This window comes from Lissotriton helveticus, chromosome 9 (genome assembly GCF_964261635.1).
Source record: "Lissotriton helveticus chromosome 9, aLisHel1.1, whole genome shotgun sequence".
Taxonomy (NCBI): Eukaryota; Metazoa; Chordata; class Amphibia; order Caudata; family Salamandridae; genus Lissotriton; species Lissotriton helveticus.
This window is the reverse complement of record NC_136070.1, coordinates 1,069,151,727-1,069,174,195: the sequence shown is the minus strand read 5'-3', so window position 1 is coordinate 1,069,174,195 and position 22,469 is coordinate 1,069,151,727. Positions and strand designations below refer to the sequence as shown.

At 38.2% G+C, this 22,469-nt stretch overlaps 1 protein-coding gene across 13 annotated transcripts in view; it reads left to right on the top strand.

Moving 5' to 3' along the window:
* Positions 1-20,077, top strand: part of IQSEC1 (IQ motif and Sec7 domain ArfGEF 1) — a 492,992-nt gene extending 472,915 nt beyond the window's left edge. For 9 of the 13 annotated variants that reach the window (XM_078661440.1, XM_078661441.1, XM_078661442.1 and 6 more), the window contains 2 exons: positions 13,717-13,766; positions 15,645-20,077. In XM_078661440.1, coding sequence (XP_078517566.1) covers positions 13,717-13,766; positions 15,645-16,244 — 650 coding nt within the window. In that variant the 3' untranslated portion in view covers positions 16,245-20,077. The remainder of the gene's footprint in view (positions 1-13,716; positions 13,767-15,644) is intronic. The other 4 variants (XM_078661448.1, XM_078661447.1, XM_078661450.1 and 1 more) reach the window with 4 other exon arrangements.
* The last annotated feature ends 2,392 nt before the right edge of the window (positions 20,078-22,469 follow it).

Sequence of the window (22,469 nt, the reverse complement as noted above, 5' to 3'; positions counted from 1 at the left end):
ACTTTGGCATGTTTCCACGAATCGGGAAATGTTGCAGTGGTGATAGAGGTGTTGAGTAGGGTGGTGAGTTCCTGACTGATCCTTTGATTTCCGAAGTGGTGGGGCAGGCATGGGTCTATGAGACCTCCCAAGTGGATTGATTTCATGGTGAAGGTGGTGTCCTGGGTGGAGAGAATGTTCCAGTTGGTCTGCGTGTGGTTTGTGTTCGTTACGGTGGTGTGGCATCTGTTGAGGAATTCCGTAGTTGTGGGTTGGGATTCAAAGTTTCTGTATATGATTGCGATCCTTTTGTGAAAGAAGTGGGCATGGTTGTTGCACAGCTGCTGTGAGGGTATGATGTTGTGTTCTCTGGCAGCCGGGTTTGAGGATTCCTTAACTATGTTGAAAAGTTCCTTGGTGTTGTTGGTGCTGGTTTCAATGCGTGCAGCAAGGACGGTCTTCTTTGTTGCCCTCAGCAGGCGATGGTAGAGGTTGAGGGAGGTCTTGAAGGCTGCCTTGTCGGAGGTGTCCTTGCTGGTACTCCATCTCTCCAACTGTTTGCTCTCCCGTTTTTCTGTTCTGAGTTCTTGGGTGTACCAGCTGGCCTTTGTGGAGGATTTTCTCTGGATATTGCTCTTGATGAAGGCGATGCTGTCTGCACAATTGGTAATCCAGTTGTTGAAGTTTTTCACTCCCTGTTCAAGGTTGGTGGTGATAGCAGAGTTTAAGTTGTTGAGGGCTTTCATCTGGTCTCTGAGATTTTAGTCCACTTTCGGTGGGGGGTGTTGGTCAACTTGGGGGTGGTGGCGCGGTGGCTGAAGATACTGAAGAGGACGATAGTCACCGGTCCATATGAGCTCTGTGACTTGGCTGTATTTGACGCGGTTGCTAGAGGTGAAAATGATGTCCAATGTGTGCCCTGATGTGTGTGTAGGGTCATGGACGATCTGGGTCAATTAGAGGCTGCTCATACTGTCGAGGAGGTTTGTGATGTTTATTCTTATAGGGTTCTTTGATGTGGAAATGTAGGTCGCTGAGGAAGATGTAGTTCTTGGAGTCTAAGGCAGGGGCACTGTGAAGTCTGCGATGGTGTTGTAGAAGCTGGAGCGCGGTCCTGGCGGTCAGTATGCAAGAGTGCCTCTGATGGTTGTCTTGTCATCCGTGTGGAGCTTTAAGTTGAGATGTTCCATGGGGGTGGTGGTGGTGGTACACTGTATGGTCTCTTTGGGGATGATGGCTGTTCGTCCTCCCGGCTTGTTGGTGCAGTCCTGTAATTTTTTGTCCGTTGGGGCTCGCTGTGGCAATATCTGGGGCGGACGTGGGTTGAGCCAGGTCTTAGTGAGGAAGACGCTGTTGGGTACAAGGATGGGGATGAGGTCCCATAATTCAGGGGAGTGCTTGCATAGTGAGCGTTTGTTGAGAAGGGCACATGCAAATTGGTGTTTTGTTCAGGCGGTATATGTGCTGTGTTTGGGGTGGGGCTAGTGTGTGTGCATTGGCAGGTTAAGTGGCAGTGGGTGGAGGTGTAAGGTCCTAACATGGGTCGGCGCGGTGGAAGTGTTTGTTGTGGTGTTCAGGGTCGAGTGTATAGAGTTAGGCAATGGTGAATCTCTGGGGGCGGGAGGGCCAGTCTTCGTGGCGCCAGGCGCAGACGGGCTTGCCTTTGGTGCGCCAGTGGCGCAGTCACATTGCAGCCTGCATTAAGTAGGTTTTGGGGTTGGCCGTGCTTCTGTTGGTTGGAAGAACAGTGAGTGGGGAAAACCCGGTTGACAGCGGCGTCACTGGATCAGTCTGGAACAAGCAGGAACAGGAGGCCACCGGCAAGTGGCAGGCTAGGTGTCCAGGTGCCTGTAGTCTTCTTACCCTTTTCAGTCAGTAATAAGATTGGGTTGTGCCACTCGAAAGTGACCTTAGGTAGGAGGCAGCATACAATTTTCAGCACATAGACGAGCATTGATTTTGTGTTACTGCAATTTCACCAAACTGAAGTCATTTTGTTGCTGTGCTGTGCTGCGCTGCGCTGCATCCTCATGGTCGCTTAAGAAAACAAAGGCTTTCATCCTTATTAGCAGTAGCAGGCATGTTGGAGGCTTATTGTAAATAGCTGTTGTTTAAGGTTGCCAACTAGTTATAAGAAAGAAAAGTAAACAAGAATTTCAAAAGATGGTCTATTTAGTAAGACATTTTAACTGTCCAATTTATTTTAGTCAAATTTAGAATATAAACCTGATAATTGCTCCTTATCAGTGCTTTGCCCATTTGTAGCGTTTGATCAAGCCAATGATTCTGTTATCATGACAGATGATCTTCAAACTATGCATGGATTTCAACTTCAGATATCTACTGATTCAGATGTGTTTTGTAAATTTGGTAACACAGATTAATATATCACTTTCTTTCTCCCCTTTCGATAGCATAGTATTTGATTAGTTGATTTTATAGATTATTAAACGTATTTGTAGGATAAATAGGAGGTCTTGTCCTCAAAATACACTTAAAGTTTGAATCGCAAATTATACTGAGGCTTTTGCACTGGGCAAATCGTGATCTGCATCCACTGTAATGCATTGTGAGCATTTGTTTGTATTGATTCCTCTAATATTTCATAATTTTCTGATTCTTAAGCAGAAGTCTTCATTACTCCTAATTGGGTCTTTCTTGTCATTAGCAAAAGAGCTGAGTCTTGACCTATAAGAAAGACAATTCACTTTCCCCAAATTCTAAATAAAATTTAAAAAATCCACTCCTTGCCTTAGGTCAATATTCCTCCTTAATCTGCATTGTGTCTTGCAGTTGCCAAGCAGGCGATATTGGGAAGCAAAGTTGAGAGAAGGGGGTATGCACGACTGATGAGGAACGCCAGACTCAAAATAATGAAGATGACCCATGTGTAATCACGTCATTACCACCTTGCCTGCCCTTCCTAGTCACAGCCATAACATGTGAGTTGCAGTAATTAGGAATACTGCACAACCTAGGAGATAATCACATGTGGTGACATCTGACTGCAATGCTATGACATTTATTATCAGATAGTAATGGACATTTATTATCAGATGGTAATGGTACAGTGAATGGTAAACAGCATTGATAAACCGCTTACCAAAATCCACTGAACAAGAACTACCCACCATCAGGTACAGCCTATTTGGCAGTGTAACAGATGTTAGTCAACCTGACTCCACTCAGCTCAGCCCAGGCTGAGGTCTTACTGCAAGTGTACCAACCATCAACATGACTATAGAGAGGCATCACAGAAACAGTGAAGCACCTGGAAGTGGTCAACCCGATGGAGAGCATCCAGGAAAACCTTTGTCTTCTGGTCAGAAACTCCAAACAAGCTGTGATGTTGGAAATGTGGCTCTCTGGGCCAGATACACAGAGATCCTCCTGGTAACAGAGAGACACTACAACAGAGAATCTTCAAGAGACTGAGAGTCAGGGTAGAAAACATGAATAACAATATTCTTGGATACATGAGAAACAGAAACCACTTAAGGTCTGAAAGCCAGACTGGGGCCACAGGACCATTATCAGGTAACAAAGCTAATATAAGGTACAAGGCAAAACCTGCGTGTGTTAATTAATGGAAAACGAAAACTGAGACACACATAGGAGGAAACCAAACCATAGAAAATTAATTTTAAGGATATACAAAAAAATCGAAAATTAAAGGAAACATTTTAAAGGAAAGATAATATTAAGGAAAATTCCAACATACATTAAACTTGGGTGGAGGGTAGTGTTGATGTGGGAATTTTGAGTTCAGGGATGGGTAATGTTCAAGGTGATGAGAGCTTTTTAGGGAGTCAGGATTTATTGGAGTTCGGCATAGAAAGGAGTTTTTAGGGTTCATAGATGGGTGCAGTATAGGGGTGCTGAAGTCTTTATAGTTCACTGATGATGGTGTTTAGGTGTGTGAGGTGTTATGAGGTTTCAGAGATGGATGGATTATAAAGGTGTTGATGGGTTTTAGGGTTCATTGAAGTGCAGAGTTTAGGGCTGGTGAGGGTTTATAAGGTTCAATTATGGTAGTGGCTGGGGTGGTGAAGAATTTTTAGGGTTCTGGATGGGGTGAAGTTTAGGGGGGTGACGGTTTTTAAGTATTCATAACAGGGGGAGTTTAGATGTAGAAAGGGGTTTTAGGGTTTAGGAATGAGTAGTTTAGGATGACGAGTTCTTATGGGTCATGGATGTCTTGTGTTTAAGGGCGGTGAAGGTTTTTAGGGTTTTCGGATGAGTGGAGTTTGGGTAAGCTGAGCTGTTTTAAGGGGTATTGGATGGGTGGGTTTTAGGCGTAGAAGGTGGTTTTTAGTGTTCAGAAATCAGTGGGGTTAGTGGTTGTGAATGATTTTATGGTTCAGGGATAGAGGATTTTTGGGATGCATAGGACTTTTAGGCTTCGGGGGAAGTGTAGTTTAGCTGTGGTGAAGGGCTTTAGAGGGCAGGAATATATGGTCTTTAGGGGTTATGAGGGGCCGGAGATGGTTGGTAATTCGGGTGGTGATGGGTCAGCAAATTAAAACAATCCCAAGTAAATGTTTGACAACGAAAAATGATGAAATAATGGAACCTGAAATAAAGCAATGAAATAGATATCTCTTACAAAACTGTTTCTTAAAATAGGGCCTGAAACCATTGCATTTGCACTTTAAAAATAAGACAATTTCGACCAAAAGACATTCTATGAATTGGTTGTTACAAAAAGGTAAATTCCATTTATTCAGAAAATTTCAATTAAACCGTTCAGATTAAATGGTTTCTCAGTAATGGTATTCCATGAAATTGGTTTTCTATGACATCACATACAGCGGGCACAACCACTTACCAGGTAATGGCTACAAGAACAAGCACCTTAGTGAAGAGTAGATTCTGAGAAACATCTGAAAGAGAATTAACTAGGGCAACTTGAAGGACAAAAATAATCAGTAGAAGATCCTAGGAAGGCACAGATAAGCGAAGCACTGGCTTATGAGTTGCAAAGCTTCGCAGAAGCTGAGAATCAATGGCCACCTTGAGGGACAAACCTGACAAGGGCTCCCTGAAAGCATGAACCTCAGCCCTCTGAAGTCAGAAGGTGGAGATCACCAGACCAAGAAGTATGCCCATGGGATTACAGTGTCTAGTATGTAAATCATGAGTGGTGCATCAAGCAAAAAGCTGGTCTAATTCCTTCACGTAGGAGTTCAGGGTACAAGGATGACAGACCTGTTGTATTGAAACAGTCTCCTTCCTAGACCACAACCTCCAGACCCCCAGTTGCACATGCTGCAGCACAAGCACTGAGAACAGGGGAAAGAGGAAAGAGAATGGCAGCGTGGACAGGCTGAACGAGGCCACATAATCATCTTCAACAGCTCCGGATACTGGACTATGAGGACCTAATCGAGTCACTCATACCAACTCTGCCTGTTCCTTCTATTGCCCGACCCACAACCTTGCCAGAAAAAGGATCAGATGAAAAGTCTGAAGAAGCCCACGAGACCACCAAATCAAGAGAGATTCGACATCCAGCCCTAGGAACATGGAGCCTCTGAGCTAAAGAGTGTGCAAAGAGAATCACACACAGATGGAAAGAAGCCACATAATCACGTCACGAAAGAAAAGAGAAAAAATGCATAAGCATTGACCCTTAAGGGGTAGAAGCAAAACCAGTGTTTTGCAGGAGATAGACACAACAGGATGTGATGTGTGTCGATGCCAGGAGCAGAGTTAAAAATAAAATTAGGATTGGATCAAATGGCCCATCGTCTAACCAAGGATTCACTTCATGCATTCCGATGGTAGCTAGGAAGGCAGGTGAAGTGGTAAAAAAGATAGCTGCATTATATATAATGCCACATCATTTTTAAGGATTGAAGGTCCTGACATCATCAGTTTTACTCTTTATCTTAAAATTCATATTTTAACCCAGCGCCCACCTTTGCCATTTTTAAAATGTCCTTAATTGAGCTATTGTAAAACCAGATATTTTGTCATTTTTAACCATACAGAACATTCCCTCAAATAAAGTTCTTATCTGAAAGCATTGTAGCGATGAGACACTTCTTGTCAACATGCTAAACAATGGCTTTGGACCAGTCATTTATTTTGATAACTTGACTCAGTTGGGAATCTGTATTCCATTGGTCCGATTGCTCAGATCCTATGAACCTTTATAAATCCATGGATTATTCTATATTGGGGGTCTCTTTTTATATTGTACAGTTGTAGATTGCTTGAAGATATACTGAAGTGTTTGTGTGCATTGAAGGAAATCTTCATAACAATGTGGTTGAGCTAAATCTAAACAGAAGTTTGTAAGTGCTACATTGGGACGTTTGCTCTGAAGGTATGGAACAGTGTTTTGTTATAAGTAATTTAATGCAGCCACACTGTCCAATAACAGGTCTTTGGACTTGAGAAATTAAGATTGCCATTCCAAATTGACTGCCTGATTGTTTTGTGGAATACATATGCCATTGTTGTTCTGTATTACCTAATCTTCCCATTTCTCTATTTTAATCAAGAAATGAGTTTGCATAGAAGTTGGAACAGTAAATTAAGCAAACATATTTAAATGGTATCTCCTCTGCCATATCTATTAATGGGTGACAATATAACGAATTCCATTCTGCGTTAAATCAATCTTGTAATTATTGTGTCACAAATTAGGTATTTTATGTTCAAAAAAATCTACTCTTACAATATTCGTGATCATATTTATAATTTGGAATAGTTTATGAAATAACCAGAAAATGTGCCGACATCATTCCAGATAAAGAGCGCTGATGTTAACAGTCAACAGTAAAAATGGCAAGAACAGTTGCTTATTATATAACATAGATGAACGTTCACCCTTTCAACTTAATTTGGTAGCTAGAGATTTATTATAAAGAGCAAATGGGCCTGCACATATATGGCAACACAGAATTTCTTTCAGGGAACCTTATTCTGGATTACAGCATAATCAAGGTTTAAAATTTGAATGCAGAGTTTGGAAGAACCCTTGAAAACTTTCTGTATGTCATTTCGAACTAAGAGTGGCTTTGGGATTTTCCCATCTAAAGGGGTCAAATGCTTTCTTTACTGTAAAGCAGTCTCTCACAGTGGACAGCTTTCTGATTTATTGCAGCCAAGGATATAATAGTAATTTTATAAATAAACCCTTTCCCATCTTTGTGTAAAAGCTCTTTAATAAATCTATTCGGCTTGCTTCCTAAGATTTATGAAGAATTGAGTAAAATGTGGCACGGTGCTCAGGATCTGTGTCTTTTTTTCTAAAGTAGTGGATTCACTCCAAGAGTCTGGGGTATTGCATCTATTAGGATCAAAATGGGCCCGTATTTCTGTAATTATTTATATACATTCCTTGTACGCATTGGCTGCGAGCACAACTGGGCTAACTGATTCAATTACCTACTCTTTGGTTATATGTTCAGTCTACATTTTTAATTATGCGATTTAAGAAATGAAGGCGTTCGTTCAAATAACTTTATTCGATTCATTAGAATCATAAAAGTTTACACAATAAAAACAATTAAAACATTTGCACATGTTACCTTCCATAGATCTTAATTTTCACACTTTATAACGTTTCCTGATTATAAATGCAGTTCTAATAAAACTAAGTACTGCACTAGAAATTACAGCAGTTGATAGTGCCCTTATATAGGCCCTCTTGATAAGAGCAGGGCCTAATAACGTCCAATATAGGTTTAATAAAACGTGCTCTAGGGTATTTGTACAGGGAACAGAACAACATAAAATGCATTGTACTCTGGCCAGGTTATTACAAGGACAGGGGGGCAGTCTCTCACACCAGCCAGCCTGTTGGGATAGGCCACTAAAAAATGCAGTGTTCCCAGTCGAAATCTGGTCAACAGAAAACGCAATTGTACATGCAAAGTAAAAGACAAATAAAATTGCTGGAGACCTAATGCCCCATCATCTAGCGTTCTTTCCCTGCCCTGGTCAGACATTCTTAATTCAGTGTGGTATGCATTTTTTATAATCATTTTCATATTGTATCTGGATTATTGTAACATTCCTCTAGGCCAATCTTATAAAAAGTATCCCTAACATAACGCAGCCAAGGGAGCGACATTGCATTATCCAGGTTCATACAATCTTTAAGGATACTCCTAGTGAATGTCAAAGTCGCTGAAGACCAGATTTTTTCCCATAGGATAAGGGGTGCAATGTTTATCCTATCTTTCACGTATTCCAGGCCCACCTCTGAGTGACAAAATGAGGTTGACGTACTACTCAGAATCATTAAAAGCCTTTTTAAAAATGTGTTCTCTAAACCCTGAATCTGATAACTCTTATGATAACCCCATACTCCGGCCCCAAAAGTAGCTGCAGATACACATAACAGGTTTATGTCCCAATTCACATGCAAAACGTAACAGCCCCTCTGTTATTCTACTGGTCTGTTGGGCCCTTGTCATAATTAGTTTGTTCCAACTCAACCAAATAGGTAAAATTGGGCACCTTCTCAATGATGAAGAAATGAAGGCATTTAGCTACACTTTCATTCTCTGGTTGCACTTCATCACAAAGTTCTAAACAATATTTGTATTATGACACAACAGTGACAAAGAGCGTCATTATTGCCAACATTTTCTAGATTTTGATTTCAAATACCAGTAAAGGGTTGGACGCGGGTGAAGGGACAATGGCTAAAAAGAAAACTGTGAAAGAACACATAAAGGTATACTGCTTGCTAAGTGAAGAATAACACAAATTAGTTGCTCAGTTAGTTAATTCCCCTTATACAACTTTTAACTACCATTGCTCTGCCTTCTTTGCGAATGTTGCACTTGATTATTTTATTGTTATTAATCCTTAATCCACAGGCATCACCTTTCCTCTTTAAATATGGAAGAGGAGAGTGTCTAGACTTTGTAGCCAGCTTTCACAGCTGCTATGCACTTAATATATTAAGAATAGCAACCAGGCACTTGTGGAAGATTGATTTTCATTTTAGGAGAATATATATATGCCTAGGAGTTAGTTTCTTTAAAATAGATCGATGCAGGGTCCATCTTCTGTGATCAGTTATCCTGGAAGTTTTAGGTTGAAATACAAATTTTGGTTTGTTTTTTGCTTGATCTAGAACTTTATCTATGGTCACGATGAGACTTTCAGTGTGTTAATAAAGATTTGAGGGGACACGCTGAATCTACTTAATTTCTGTCTTCCAGGTATTGGCAAGTCGCAACTGTGATAGATCAGCCATGAAGGGCCCGATTCAGATCTTGGCGGACTGATTATTCCATCACAACATTGACGGATATCTGTCCGCCGAAATATAAATCCCATTATATCCTGTAGAATTTATATTTGAGCAGACTGGATATACGTCATCGTTGTGGCGTAGTAACAAGTTTGCCAAGATCTAAATCAGGCCTGAAGTCTTCATGTTGTTTCCTTTCATTCAGTTTTGTAAGGTCGTCAATGGGACTGTGCTGTAGTATGTAACATTTTTAGATTATTCATTTGATTCTAAGACCTTTTAGCTGACCTTCTGAGTCAGGTCATTAGTATCTTAAATTTTCTCCACTGTTATTCTTTCAAAGACTCAATTGACTAATCCTTCCTTTTAGGCTGCAGTGAAATAGACTCTATTTCACAACAAACAGTCGCTGAGATGGTTTGTGCAGTAATATATGCGTTTATGCACAGCGAAGGTATTATCTGGTTAAGTTGTCTGGTGCGAATTAGGTTCTGGTTATTGAATGCTTTAATCTGTTGACATTCCCCCTGAAAGGTTAATGGACCCTTTCTTTCATAAATTCAGTTGTATGTCCTGTGCTTAAGTACCAACGCTTTCCCTTCACTATCTTTGCAGGCTTGCCAATCAATTGCTGTAGTTCATCTATTATGTATCTGATTCTAAACTGTTGTATTTGAGAAGGTGTGTAACATTAAGCATCCTTGTGATTTGTAGAAAAGGCTGCTCATGTTCATTGTTACAGTCATTGGTATTGGACTGACATTTTGGAACTGAGCTTGTAAGCGCAAAGAAGCTAGTAGCATTTATTGGCAGCTATACTGCCTTCTCAGTATTTAATATACTGTATTCCTTCTGTGGCTCATTGTGACCAGCCATGAATGGAGAGAAGGATATGTGCAAAGAACAGAAGACCCTCACCTCTGCATTTACAAATTGTCATTATTGCAACTCCTGTCACGTAAAGGGACTGAGGGCAGTCGATAATCTTCAGTGCTTTCCGAACACCATACTGGCCTAAGACTTTTGATACATTTCCTTTTGAAGTACATGGATGAGAACATGCTTTTTGCCACCTCCTTTCCTTCAAGGAATTGCAATGTTGACATTGTGAATTCCAAAGATGTTTGCAATTTAAAATATAAATTTCATACATTGCAATTTTTCACCTCCAAAGTCTGCCTTTTTGCACCTTTCAGATTTTTAAGAGTGAATGCCGTTTGATAAGTTCAGTCCTTTATCTCCAGCAAACGTTTGCGTGATTAGTCAGGATCCACAAGCCAAGACGTTTAATAAGAAGTTGATTCATCTCTTGATAGATTCTATTTGTGTTGATGTGGGTTTGAGCTGTGAATCTGGGCTAGTTTACATCTATTTATGCCTTGCCAAACGTTCAAATAAATTGTGCTGGTAAACTGGTTTAGGGGTTGAATTACTCATAACCTGAACACTTATAAAGTCTTAACATTCTTAAAATACAGAATCCCCCAAAATTCATGTGTTTCGAATTATTTGATTATCTGAGAAGCAGATAGCGGGTTCTACATCTGACCCATAGTGCAATTTATTTGCAATCTGACATACTAAGGAGATAGGTTAGTGTAGAGGGATTAGGTAGCCTTGCAAATACTTACAATTTGGAATGCACATCTTTTTTTTTTTAAAAGGGACATGGCAATGGGAACAATGAAGAGTTACTTACAACCTATTTATGCTGAAACTGAAAAACACAGGAGTCATATCCCATTACCCAACCTCAGAACTTGGAGGGACACATAAATGCATCTTCCACTTCTTACGATTTAAAAGATTAAATGGAAGGGTCTTAGTCACCACAGTACAAATCCCATTTTCTTGACATGGCATACAGTCATTTAATTTCTCTTGCAAACCGCAGATTCTATGGCATGTTATTTGTCAGTTGTAATGCAAGAGTGTTCATATGTGGACAGCCTGTACATCACACACCGTCCCTGCAGTTATTGCTTTGTTGACAAGATTAGTTGGTGAGGCTCTCTATGAGAACCCGGTGATGATGAGGATGATATATGTGCTCTAACTCACAGCTGACAAAAAGAAATTAGCATATCGCCAGCCTTCTTGCATTGATCTAAATTAAGTGCTGTTTTATATTTGTTTTATATCCTTGTAAAATTCCTGACAAAAGTCAAATGACAATATAAAATATGAATATCTGCTTCACTTCTGGATAGCGGGCTTTGTGGTCCTGAAACCTAGAAGCCAATAACATGCTGACCTAGTAAATTTATCATTACAATAGCATTCTTGCAAAGTTTGGTTACTTTTTAATGAATTAATAATAGGGCATTCATTCTAATATTAAATGTAAATATAAGGATTGACATATAAGTAATCAGATATAATACCCTGAATTGCATACATTTTATCTAAAGGTATAGTATGTTTTCCTTTTATGTGTTATTACTCAATTTCATGTTGAAAATCATTTACTTCAGTTTCGTTGCTTGCATTTCTTAAGACTGTAGGATGGAATCCATTAGATAGTATTTCACGATCAAACCAGTGATTATTTGACTATATTTACAATTTGGTCTGGTGGTTCTTGCAGTCGTTGGTGATCACCTTATGTCCGTTCTTTTCCATTATGCATGACTGCTGTACTGGATGGTGAAAGTCAATTAGTGTGTATTGCTGTAGTGGCTTTAATAACTATATGAAATATCTTGGGGAACATAAAATATAGGACACATCTTAACTAGTTAAGCAGCTTAACCAAGCAGCATTGATATTAACATTTGAAAGTTAATGTGTAAGAGAGGTACTCAAATATTTATGAAATGATACAAGATTTGTAGATGTTGGTTCATTGTGATTGTCAAGTGTCTATAGTCTAGTGACCCGATTAAAATCTACTCAAATAAAATTCAACCCTCCCAAAGGGCACATTTGTGTTTTCTGGAGAAATATAGACTTATTTATTTTCATCACATTTCTGTTCGCTGCAATCATTGTGGCTTGCCAAACTTGGTTGTTCTTTCGTAGGGTGGATAGTGAATTCTTTTGCATTTCAACAAGATTTACTGCATCCTTATATTGCCATTTCATGCCACTGCTTGCAACAGCCATGGATGGCTTACATGTGTTTACATATAAGGATTTACTTTTATTAACGAGTGGGCTCTTCAAACAAATCCTATCTTCAGAATTAGGATTTTTTGTCTGTGATTTTGTTTTTGCTTTGTTTTGTTTTTGTTTTACATAGAAGACCAAAACAACTAGCACAAAATTAATGAAAGCATAAATTACCATGTTTTAAGACAAACATAACTGTTCAGATTTCATTATGTATTTTGGGCCCCTTTTTCTAGTTACCTGTTGTTCCCTTAACCTCTTAACACCCTCGTTTCCTCTTCTCATGAGATTCCTTCAGTGTTTGAAATGAAGTTGCCTTTCAGTCCCTCGTGCCTGACTTCCTTTTCCCATATGCTTGTCCTTCTTTTAACAAAGGTGATCTTCCACCTTTTAATCTTACCTTAATTACTGAAGTTTTGTCCCTGCCTCAAAATATTATAATGAACAACTAACGTTTGACTTCCTGGATAATTGCACTAGTTTGATTTGTTCCTTAAGCTGCATGCCAGTTTATTGCCCAGGGAAATAACTATTCCAAAGTAAGCATGTCATTGTGTGTTCTTAGTCTTTGATTGGATATCCATCCTATATTTTAACATTCGAAGGATGTTTGTTGTGGGTTGGTCCTCTACTAGGACTGTTGCAGCAGCATAAATATTGCTGTTGTACTGTTACAAATCCTAATTAAATTTCAGTAGAAGCTATCCTAATATATCATTTTAAATGATCCAACCAAAATTGTTCTCATCTCTGGCTTAGCAGATAGCACTGCACGTTTTGGCAAATAAAATCTAGAAAAACTAGTTATGGACAGTTACATCTGTTATTGGAAGTTAAGTGCATCTGCTTGTAGTTATAAGAAAAAATAAATTTGAATCCAACAGAGATTTCAGAATTTTAAATACAATCTAAAAATACTTGGTATTCAGAGACTTATATTTCTTCAGTCCTGTAGTGCTGAACCGTTGGTGACCCTAAAAGTCCGTTATACAACAAATTACTTATGTACCATTCAATTATATGTTAGCAGTATTGGATGACACATTTGATGCAACAGTGACACTTAACATAAAGCCAATAAGAAAGAATTTGAATAAACAGTATGCATTTTATACCTGTGTTGCACACTTTTTGGAATAATAACATTTGTATTAACCAAAAAATCGTCTTACTTACCATCATGTTATGTAGAATTTGAGTGCAGTGATGCAACCTCTTTTTAAGGCCTGAAACTGTATTTGTTTCTGCCTCAGTTTTCTACTTCGCTGTTGAGTCTATGCAAGTTTCATGTAGCAAGGCCCTCCCAGTTTGTACTCTAAGGCTATTTGAGTTATTTAGGGAAAGAGCTATAAATCACCCAGATCATGTTGCAGTCTCTAATCTATGGTATTGCATGTCCTGGGCAGGCAAGCGTGGGCGCCGCAGCAGTGCAGGATCGCTAGACAGCAATATGGAAGTAAGTTGGAAGCATCTGATATCTAGCTGGTTGTGATGATATGCATTTCTCAAACCTTTCTTTTGTGTATATACACTTTTTGCTGTCTTTCTTTTTTCTAACATATAACCTGCCTGCCTCCAATAATATGCATGCGTAGTCTGCTCACTTTGCACTACAGTGACTTAAAAACAATACACCTTTGTGGCGTAAACTCAATTTTCTGATTCCTGCTAAGCTTGTTCCCTATGTTCCTGCAAGCATGGTTCAATATATTTGATGTTTCCTTTAGAAACCATAGCTTAAAACAGCAATGATACAAAGCTGAACCCCCTTCTTCCTTATTTCATTTACTTTATAACATTGTCTTTTTATTCCAAGAACTGACTTCCCACTTAACTTCGTAACCTAAAATTATCCAGGGTTACTGACATTAATTCGACTAGGATTCGAGTACCCCAATTGGTAACTAGTTGCTGTAACCTAAACTGATTGGTGTGTCTTCACCGTCCTTGCTGACATTGTCCTACCTGACACCATAATACTCTGCCAGTTGACGGTAGAATACATGGGAAAGGGATTTCATTGGCACAATGGATTTAGGCAGTACATCATAGCCATGTCTATTCATGTTGGTTATTCATCAACTTTACCCTTGACTTTCAAAAGTTACTTTGTGAAAGTGGGGGTCTAGGAAAAGCTTTAGGTTCATATCTGTTTACAGTCTGGTTTCAAAATGTCCTTCTACTGGCACACCTAATTAACGTATTGTAAACAATAAATGCAAAGTGCAGAACTGTTTTAGGAGTTGTTGCAAATGGATCCTTTGCTCATGTACGGGAACCAGATGCTTACTACCAGCCAAGTTTTGCTATGTTGGCAACTGCAAGAGTCGGGAAATGTTTCTAGTGTTTCCATCAGCAGGCCACTTTCAAAGATCATACACATACTTGTGTTGACCAAACAGAAGAAAGCTGTTGCTTTCATGGGGCCATTTAGACCTTGTAAAAGTGGGGGCGGCTGCACTTGTTGTTGGGGTAGTCAGCTTTGTAGTATTGCAGCATGTTTGGTCCACTTTCTCATTGGTTATAGTGTACTTTGCTTTTAATTTGCTTAGCCATTCATGTTGCTTTTTAGCCATTTTAATGTATTTGGTGATGAAACTGTTGAATTGAAGAGAAATATTGCAGGAATTGAAAAGTAACTATCTGGGATGGATTTAATGTGGATTTCATGAGATTTCATTCATCTTTCAACCATTTATATATCGTTAATGTCTTTTTTTTTTTTTTTTTTTTTAGTTTTCAGGTTTGTTTCTCCACGACCTAAAAACATAGTTTATACAGAGTTTAAATCAAACGTACAGCATCTAAGAATTTCTGTTTCAGGACTTACCACACATCCTCTCAATTAATTATTAGGATGGTACATGTAGGACAGAATATCAGTTTAAAGAAAAGATATTATTGAGAGGTTTCTATAAAATGTGTTTCGGTCTGAGCTAGTCAGCTGGTCTGTTAACAGATAAATGCCCAACCACTATTGTTAAAGGTCTCTATGGTGCATTCTGTCTTATGATGCCTACATGGCAAATATACTTTTTAGTAGGTATATTGTTTCCCCACTACTCACTGAAAATGCTTAAGTGTGGTGGAGTATAATTTGTTAAATAGTTATCTGGTATTTTAATTTGTTGCAATATTTGCTACTCCGATGTTGCTGTTTTTATGGCATTGTTGAGGTTTTAGCAATCTGTCTCGGTGGTTTTAATGTCACTGTTTCAGATGTAGAGTTCAGTGCAGTCAGGTTAAGTGAGTATTTATACAGGTTTTGATCTGCCTCAAATATTCTACAGTGATTGCAAACCTTTTAATTGTACTCTCTATGATTTTCTTTTAGGGGTCCATCATTAGCAGCCCTCATATGCGCAGAAGAGCTACATCAACCCGAGATTGCCCATCACGACCACACCAGACTTTGCCTAATTCTTCCTCTCTTCTAGGTTCTATATTTGGTAGCAAGAGGGGGAAGCCATCTTCTCTGGGGCATCTGTCATCTGGTCCCTCCCAGCCAGCAACACACACTCCAGTAACCATTCATCAGCAGCACATACAGCATCCGTCTGTAGCCCATAATACAGGGCCAGCAGAGGGGCAGACTCAGGCCCAGGTGCACAGCCACCATTCACAGTACTGTCAAGTACCCCAGAACCCTCCTCCTTATCACCACCACCATCACTACCACCCACCGCAACATGTCCAGCATCCACACCAGCACCATCAACATGGACAACATTCATCAGTTTCCCAGCATCAATCCTACACACAGCAGCTTTCGCACGCACAGCATCCCCATTCTGCTCATCCCTCATTGCCTCCTACTCATGCTGGTCCCTCTTCCCATTCCCAGCATGCTCAGCTCCACCATGGGCAGCAACCTACATCTTCTACTTCAACCAGCACAAAGCCCAAACACAGTGGCATTAGCACAATAGTCTAGACAATGCTGTAGGTACTCTTCTGGTGACTGCAGTTTTGAAAGTGGTTTTGGTACCAAGTCATGCTGTGAGAGGTCTACCCAGAAAAGGCAATTTATTTCCACTGAACATCTGTGCGTTCTCGTAAGAGAAAAAACAACATCAGTAAATAGTAATTATACATATCATCCACTTAATAGAGAGTGGTGTTTTTGATCCTAATGATCAGTCAGAATTTTTCAATTGCCTTGAAAGATACCACTAGATGAATAGAACCTAGCAAAATGTGTCGCATCATAACAGTTTAACACTTTATCCTGGATATTAGCTATACATATATAAATATATATATATATGAAATAAATGTATGACTAAAGTGATTTGTTGCATTCTTGCTCTTCTTGATAATGGGCAAAAAATAAGTAGACCTAATATGGTTGATGAAAGTACTCAAGTAAACTTTGTAAATATATAAATATAGCCATAGATTTACAGTATACAGTATGTAACATTTTTGCTTGGAAAGCAAATTTCCAGTCCACAAACTTAGCAATATACACTTTACAGGAATTCCATGTACTTAATAAGTAGAAAATGCAATCACTAAATAATGACACAACACACACCAAAACTTAAATATGAATAATGAATTCAGAAGTTCCAGTATTTTCTTTAATAAAAGTTGGGACTTTAAAAAAATCTTAAGCAATTCATTTACTTACTGTGCCAATTTACTACACATTTACTGTATGCTGTTTTAGTAAAACTATGTTGATATAAATACTTATTATTTTATTAATAAAAATCATTATTAATCAGTATTATTACTGCACTGCTATTTCAGGTAAGCAAACCAGTAAGGTTGTAGTACTTACTCTTAGCGGTGTAGGATTACTTGCTAATGCCAGTTGTTTTAGAGCATTGGCTACACACATTCTAAGACACTTTAAAGGCTGTGAGAACTGTGAATTTCCATTCACCATTGTCTTCATTTTTTACTTGACGATAATACGAGAAGGGTCCCACAAACAGTGCATGCTACACTGCAAAATATTCATCTCATACCTGGGTGCTCTAGTCTTCTTCAGTGTCAGGCACCTTTTTAACAATATACTGTGCTTTGAACGTTCTGTACATTTGAGTATAGCCCTAGTTGAACATTTTTAGTTGAACATTTGCAGATAAGTCTGTTTCAAAGCTTTTTTGTTTCTGGCCATGTTTAAATGCACACCTCACTTTCTTAACTGTCTTTCTGCATTGTTGTATGTCCATATTTTATGTACCGTTTTATTTAAACTATCCATCCTGTGTGTAAAATGTTTGTAAAACGTCTGTCTTCTATATCCGTTTGTATTTTTCAACACTCTTCCTCTCTGCTATGTCTGTTTGAATTTTCCTTGTTTTTCTTGAGGATTCAGTTTGTTCCAAGCAGCAAATTACTGCATTAGCAGAGCCCCTCTCACTGTTAACATCAATTCAGTTAGAGGCTAACTCTACTCAGTGGGTGGGCAATTGTGCATAATAATTTAGGTCATAATGTTACAAGATGACAGGCACAATTATCTTTACATAAGGCCACACATGTAACTCTATTGTGAAATGTTCCCATTCGCAGAGAAGTCTACATTGCTTCAGATATTTCCTTGGTGAACCTTGGAATTGATCTAGCCATTTCCCGAGTCCAATAAAAGGACTTTACCAAAAGCTACTCTGGGGAGCAGTGTAAATTGGTGGTGGTCTGAGCATTGTTGCGGTTATTCCTTCAGTTGTTCACCTTCTCATACTCACCATGGGAAACAAAATCCAAGTGACACTGCAAAACTATACTTAATCAGCCAACATTTTTCTGTGATAGTGGGTAGGTGAATGCAAATATATTCCCTATTTTAGCTCAATGTATCTATGATTGAGAGCTGCTTATACCACTCAAACAAAACAGGGCACACTTCCGCTTCCATTTGTGATATCATTTTTCCCTCTTTCCATGCTATGGATGTCACTAAACCAGCAGAACTGCAAACTGAGCACTTTGTTATTCACCATCGAAATCAAATACAGCAATTTAGGGGTTAACCTTTTTACTGTCACAATTTGTTTCCAATTTGTACTACATGCATTGTTTTTCAAACATATGTAAATCACTATTAAGTCTTCAAAAAAAGGACATGGCTCTTTACTCTGTTCAGCACTTCCTACTTTCTGTGGTTTAGCTTATGGGAGCTCATTAGAGTTCCCGGACACTCTGCTCCCTAAAGTTTAAAAGTAGATTGATCTGTCTTGCATGTCATCTAATGTTAATAGTGTGAGGCTCCACTCTACATATTGTATATTTGCAAAATATATCAGTGTTACAGTTGATATTAGTTGAAGTAAAGATCCAACATATTTCAATATGTAGGGCTTTCCTTCATACCTCTGTACCGATAGTAGAGTATAACTGTGATTTATAGGTTGTTCCAGTAAAGATGCATGACGGGCCAACTTGTGGCTTGTATATTTTGACCGCTGGAAGGAAGCCATGTGTTATGTGTAGGGTCTAGGATAAAAACCTAATGAATCCAAAATAAAAATAGACAGGAAACAAAACATTAAAATTCTACTTTTACATTTTTAACATTTCGATCACCAAGTAGATTATTTTGACATGTTCTGCCGTTTGCATCCTTAATATAATTTTACATGTAGTGTTTCTTACATTCATAAGTAGTAACTGTCACATCATTGGCATTTGAATTTGAGCCACCAACATCCATTCTCGGCTGTCTTTTACGAGTAACTAAATATCCCAAATCAATGAGTTTCCCTGTTTATGGTGAGAAGAAGTCAATGAGCAGCTTTAAAGAACATCATACCATTGTCTAGTTATAACTAAACTCAATGTAGATGATTATTATGTAGAAAGTGTCTAAGAATATAAATGTTGTCTGTTGGGAACAAAAAGGACAGTGAAGTATACTATCAAAAGAAATGTGACATCATCACTAAAGAAGGTAATTATGACAAAATAGAACTATCGAAGACCTGCAAAAAATGCAAAGCCATACATCTTTTCTGGAACAACAATAAAATAATGTATATGTATTTTTTTAAGTTAAGAATGTACTGTACAACAATGTAAACTAATTAATAAATACATATTAATATAATGTATATGTATTGTATTGCCAAAAAAAAGAAACCTTTCAGACACCCGGTGCAGAAAGATTTTTCACCATGTACTGCATGCAGCAGAAGCCTCTTGTTCTTGTTAAATTCAGCCGAGGGACCGTCGGCAGATATTTAAACAATGGACCTTTAGATGTTGACTTGCTGTTCCATTTGAAGCTGTGTGTTATCTGCAGTCAAGCATGCATTTTACTGTTCCATTGTAAAATACCATTGCACTTCCTGCCTGCAAAATAAAGGAGTAATTATGTGTAAATATATTAAAAAACGAAGCAATTGCAAGATTACATTTCTGGGACAGAACTGGGTGGTGGAAATGGGACCAAGTGTGATGACTAGAAAATTCTCTGACTGTACATAGTGTGTAAAATAGTATGACTACATGTATGCACTTGTGCTGAGGCTGCATACAGAGTGTAAGTATCTCCCCTAGGAATCCTGCATTTCAGTTTTGAGTTGTATTAAACTGTTAGAACTAGATCTTGAACACAGACTGTTAAATAACTTAAAGAAATTATCATGCTTACACAAAGCATCAGTCCTGATAAAACACTACACCCATTTTGTAACTCAATGAACGAGAGGAGTGCTTTCATTTTAATATGCATTCTGTTTGTAAGTAGTAACAAACCTTATCAATGTAAAGCTATACTGTGATCATGTGGAAAATTAAATAAACCATGAAAAAACAGCTTCTGCCCTGATTTCCTAGAGAAATGCACTTCAGTTTTATTTATTGCAACATTAAGGTTATATGTGGGGCAATATGCTTAATAAGTTTTTGTTTTCATTGTGTAGTGCTTACTCTTGATTTACATGAAGACTGCTATGCCTATAGATTAATAGCAATGGTTTTAACATGATCACTAGTCCAGCTATTATTTAAGCTACGTAATGGCATTCATTTGAACAACAACTTTCATGTGTCGTGTATCTTGATCACCAAACACACTTAGAACATCTACTAAATGTACAGAATTGAAGCAGATCAACGTTTTGAGTCTTGTAAATTATTCCTTTTCAAACATTTCTAGGGTAGCTAAAAATGCAGTTAGATTTTTTCATAAATCCTCATTTTAGGTACACCCTTGAATAAAATAGATATCAGTCCAGCACTGTCTTACTGGCAAGATAATATTTTAGTTTTTACAATTCACCTTTCTGTTTAGCAGCCACACTTTAAGGATTTGCCAAATTTGTGAGAGTCCTTCATTATTTTACCACGACTTGTAATCAAGCTTTTTTTTTATCGCCTATTGAATATATCAATCCTTGAGACACATTCAATTACAGCTATTACTTATTATAATGACATGTGCTCTCACAGTGGTGTTTCGATACATTGAACAGTACTCTATTGAGTTTTTCTTTTTATTAATTGAGTGCATGGTAACATTGAAATGGTGAATAAGTTAACACTTCCGAGTTTTTCATATCTTACATAAATATGGATTGCTATTATCTATTCTAAATGTAAATAAAGAATTAAGGAAGTGGGGCACATCAGTACCAGAAAATATGCATTTGCAGTTGCTTGTGTAAAGCATTGATGTTTGGCAATCTGACTGCATTTTAAAGTTTTTTTTGCATCTGTTTGTATATAAGTAAGCAGATTTATTTTTGTAGTCCTTAATTACAAATCTATTATGCAGTAAGTAGTAGATTAATGAGTTGCCAGAGTCAAGCAATGTGAATTTCTAATGATGTGTCAGTATATAAAATGAGAAACATCTTATACAAGGGAACACCAACAAAATCTTATTTACACTTGCATCGCCCCAGACAAATCACCAAATCTGTATATGCATCCCAAACAAATAAAGAGATCAAGGGAGGATAGGAAGGAAGAGTGTGATGTACCTGACCATAGTTTTCATACAGACATTTATCACGCTACACCATGTCATAAGCATAGGAGCCCCAAAGTCTTTTCGAAGGCGCAACCTCATTACTTTGTGTGACTGTGACCAAACTGGTTCAAAAATGCCCCTTAGCATGTTAATCCTGCATGGATCATGGAACACACATATTGAATTCCTCTTGGATCTAGCCTGTCCAAAACTCTAATATGTCCAATGCGCTTTACCCATCAGTTCTTTCTTTTCAGTTGACCGTTAAGGCGAATATAATCTGAATGCCTGGTGTATTTTCATTGCACTAGTAATGAGACTAAATATGTTACGTTTTTTGAGCATGATGTGGCAATGGTGTATTCCTTTGAGGGATGGTCTAAACCTTAAATACTTTAGTCTAATATGGGACGTGTTTATGGTAATTTCATGGAACCTAATCACCATAATCATGTATTTTGTTACCTAGGTCGTGGCCTCTATGCTTATCTATTTTTTGTCCAGCTATCTGACTGCAAGTTGAAGAAATTATTTCAACAGTCCGTATCCCACCAAATATAGATGGAATCAGTAGCACGCTTGGAACTAAGTATACAGGGTTTGCAGTACTAGTTAGAAAGTTCCAAGTAAAAACAATAAAACATACATCTTAAAATTCAGAATTTCAGAAACATGATCCCAAAATTGTATTATAAATAAGAAAAAACTGAAAAAATGTAACAAAAGTGCAATTGTAAAACCCCAATCACGCTATAGGTGGAAATCACAAACATTTTTTCACAAATTTTAAAGCATTTTTTAAAGGAAATGCAGGCATGCACCTCGACCAACTGTCATTTTCGAGCAATCATCATTAAACACACAGTACCTATGAAAAACACTTTATCTGAAGAAAATATTCCTGTTTTTAAAGCAAAATAACGAAACCGTTTTACATGAAAGATAGTGGCTCAAATATGTTGCTTCTCAGTAAAAGCAAGACAGCACTTAGACCACATAGGGCTTGCATTGACAGGCTGATTCATCAAGTATCCATATGTACACACTGAGATTTATAGGCTAATCACAGATGTCCTTGAGAGGGGGATGGACATCTCTGATTGCTCCCTCCCAATCTATACCATATAAACTCATAAGTCTTCAGGAAAAAGAGGAGCTTCAATGTGAGTATTACACTGGTTCAGGAAAACCCTTATCGTTCGCACATATGGCTTACTAGAGGGCTTGAATTTC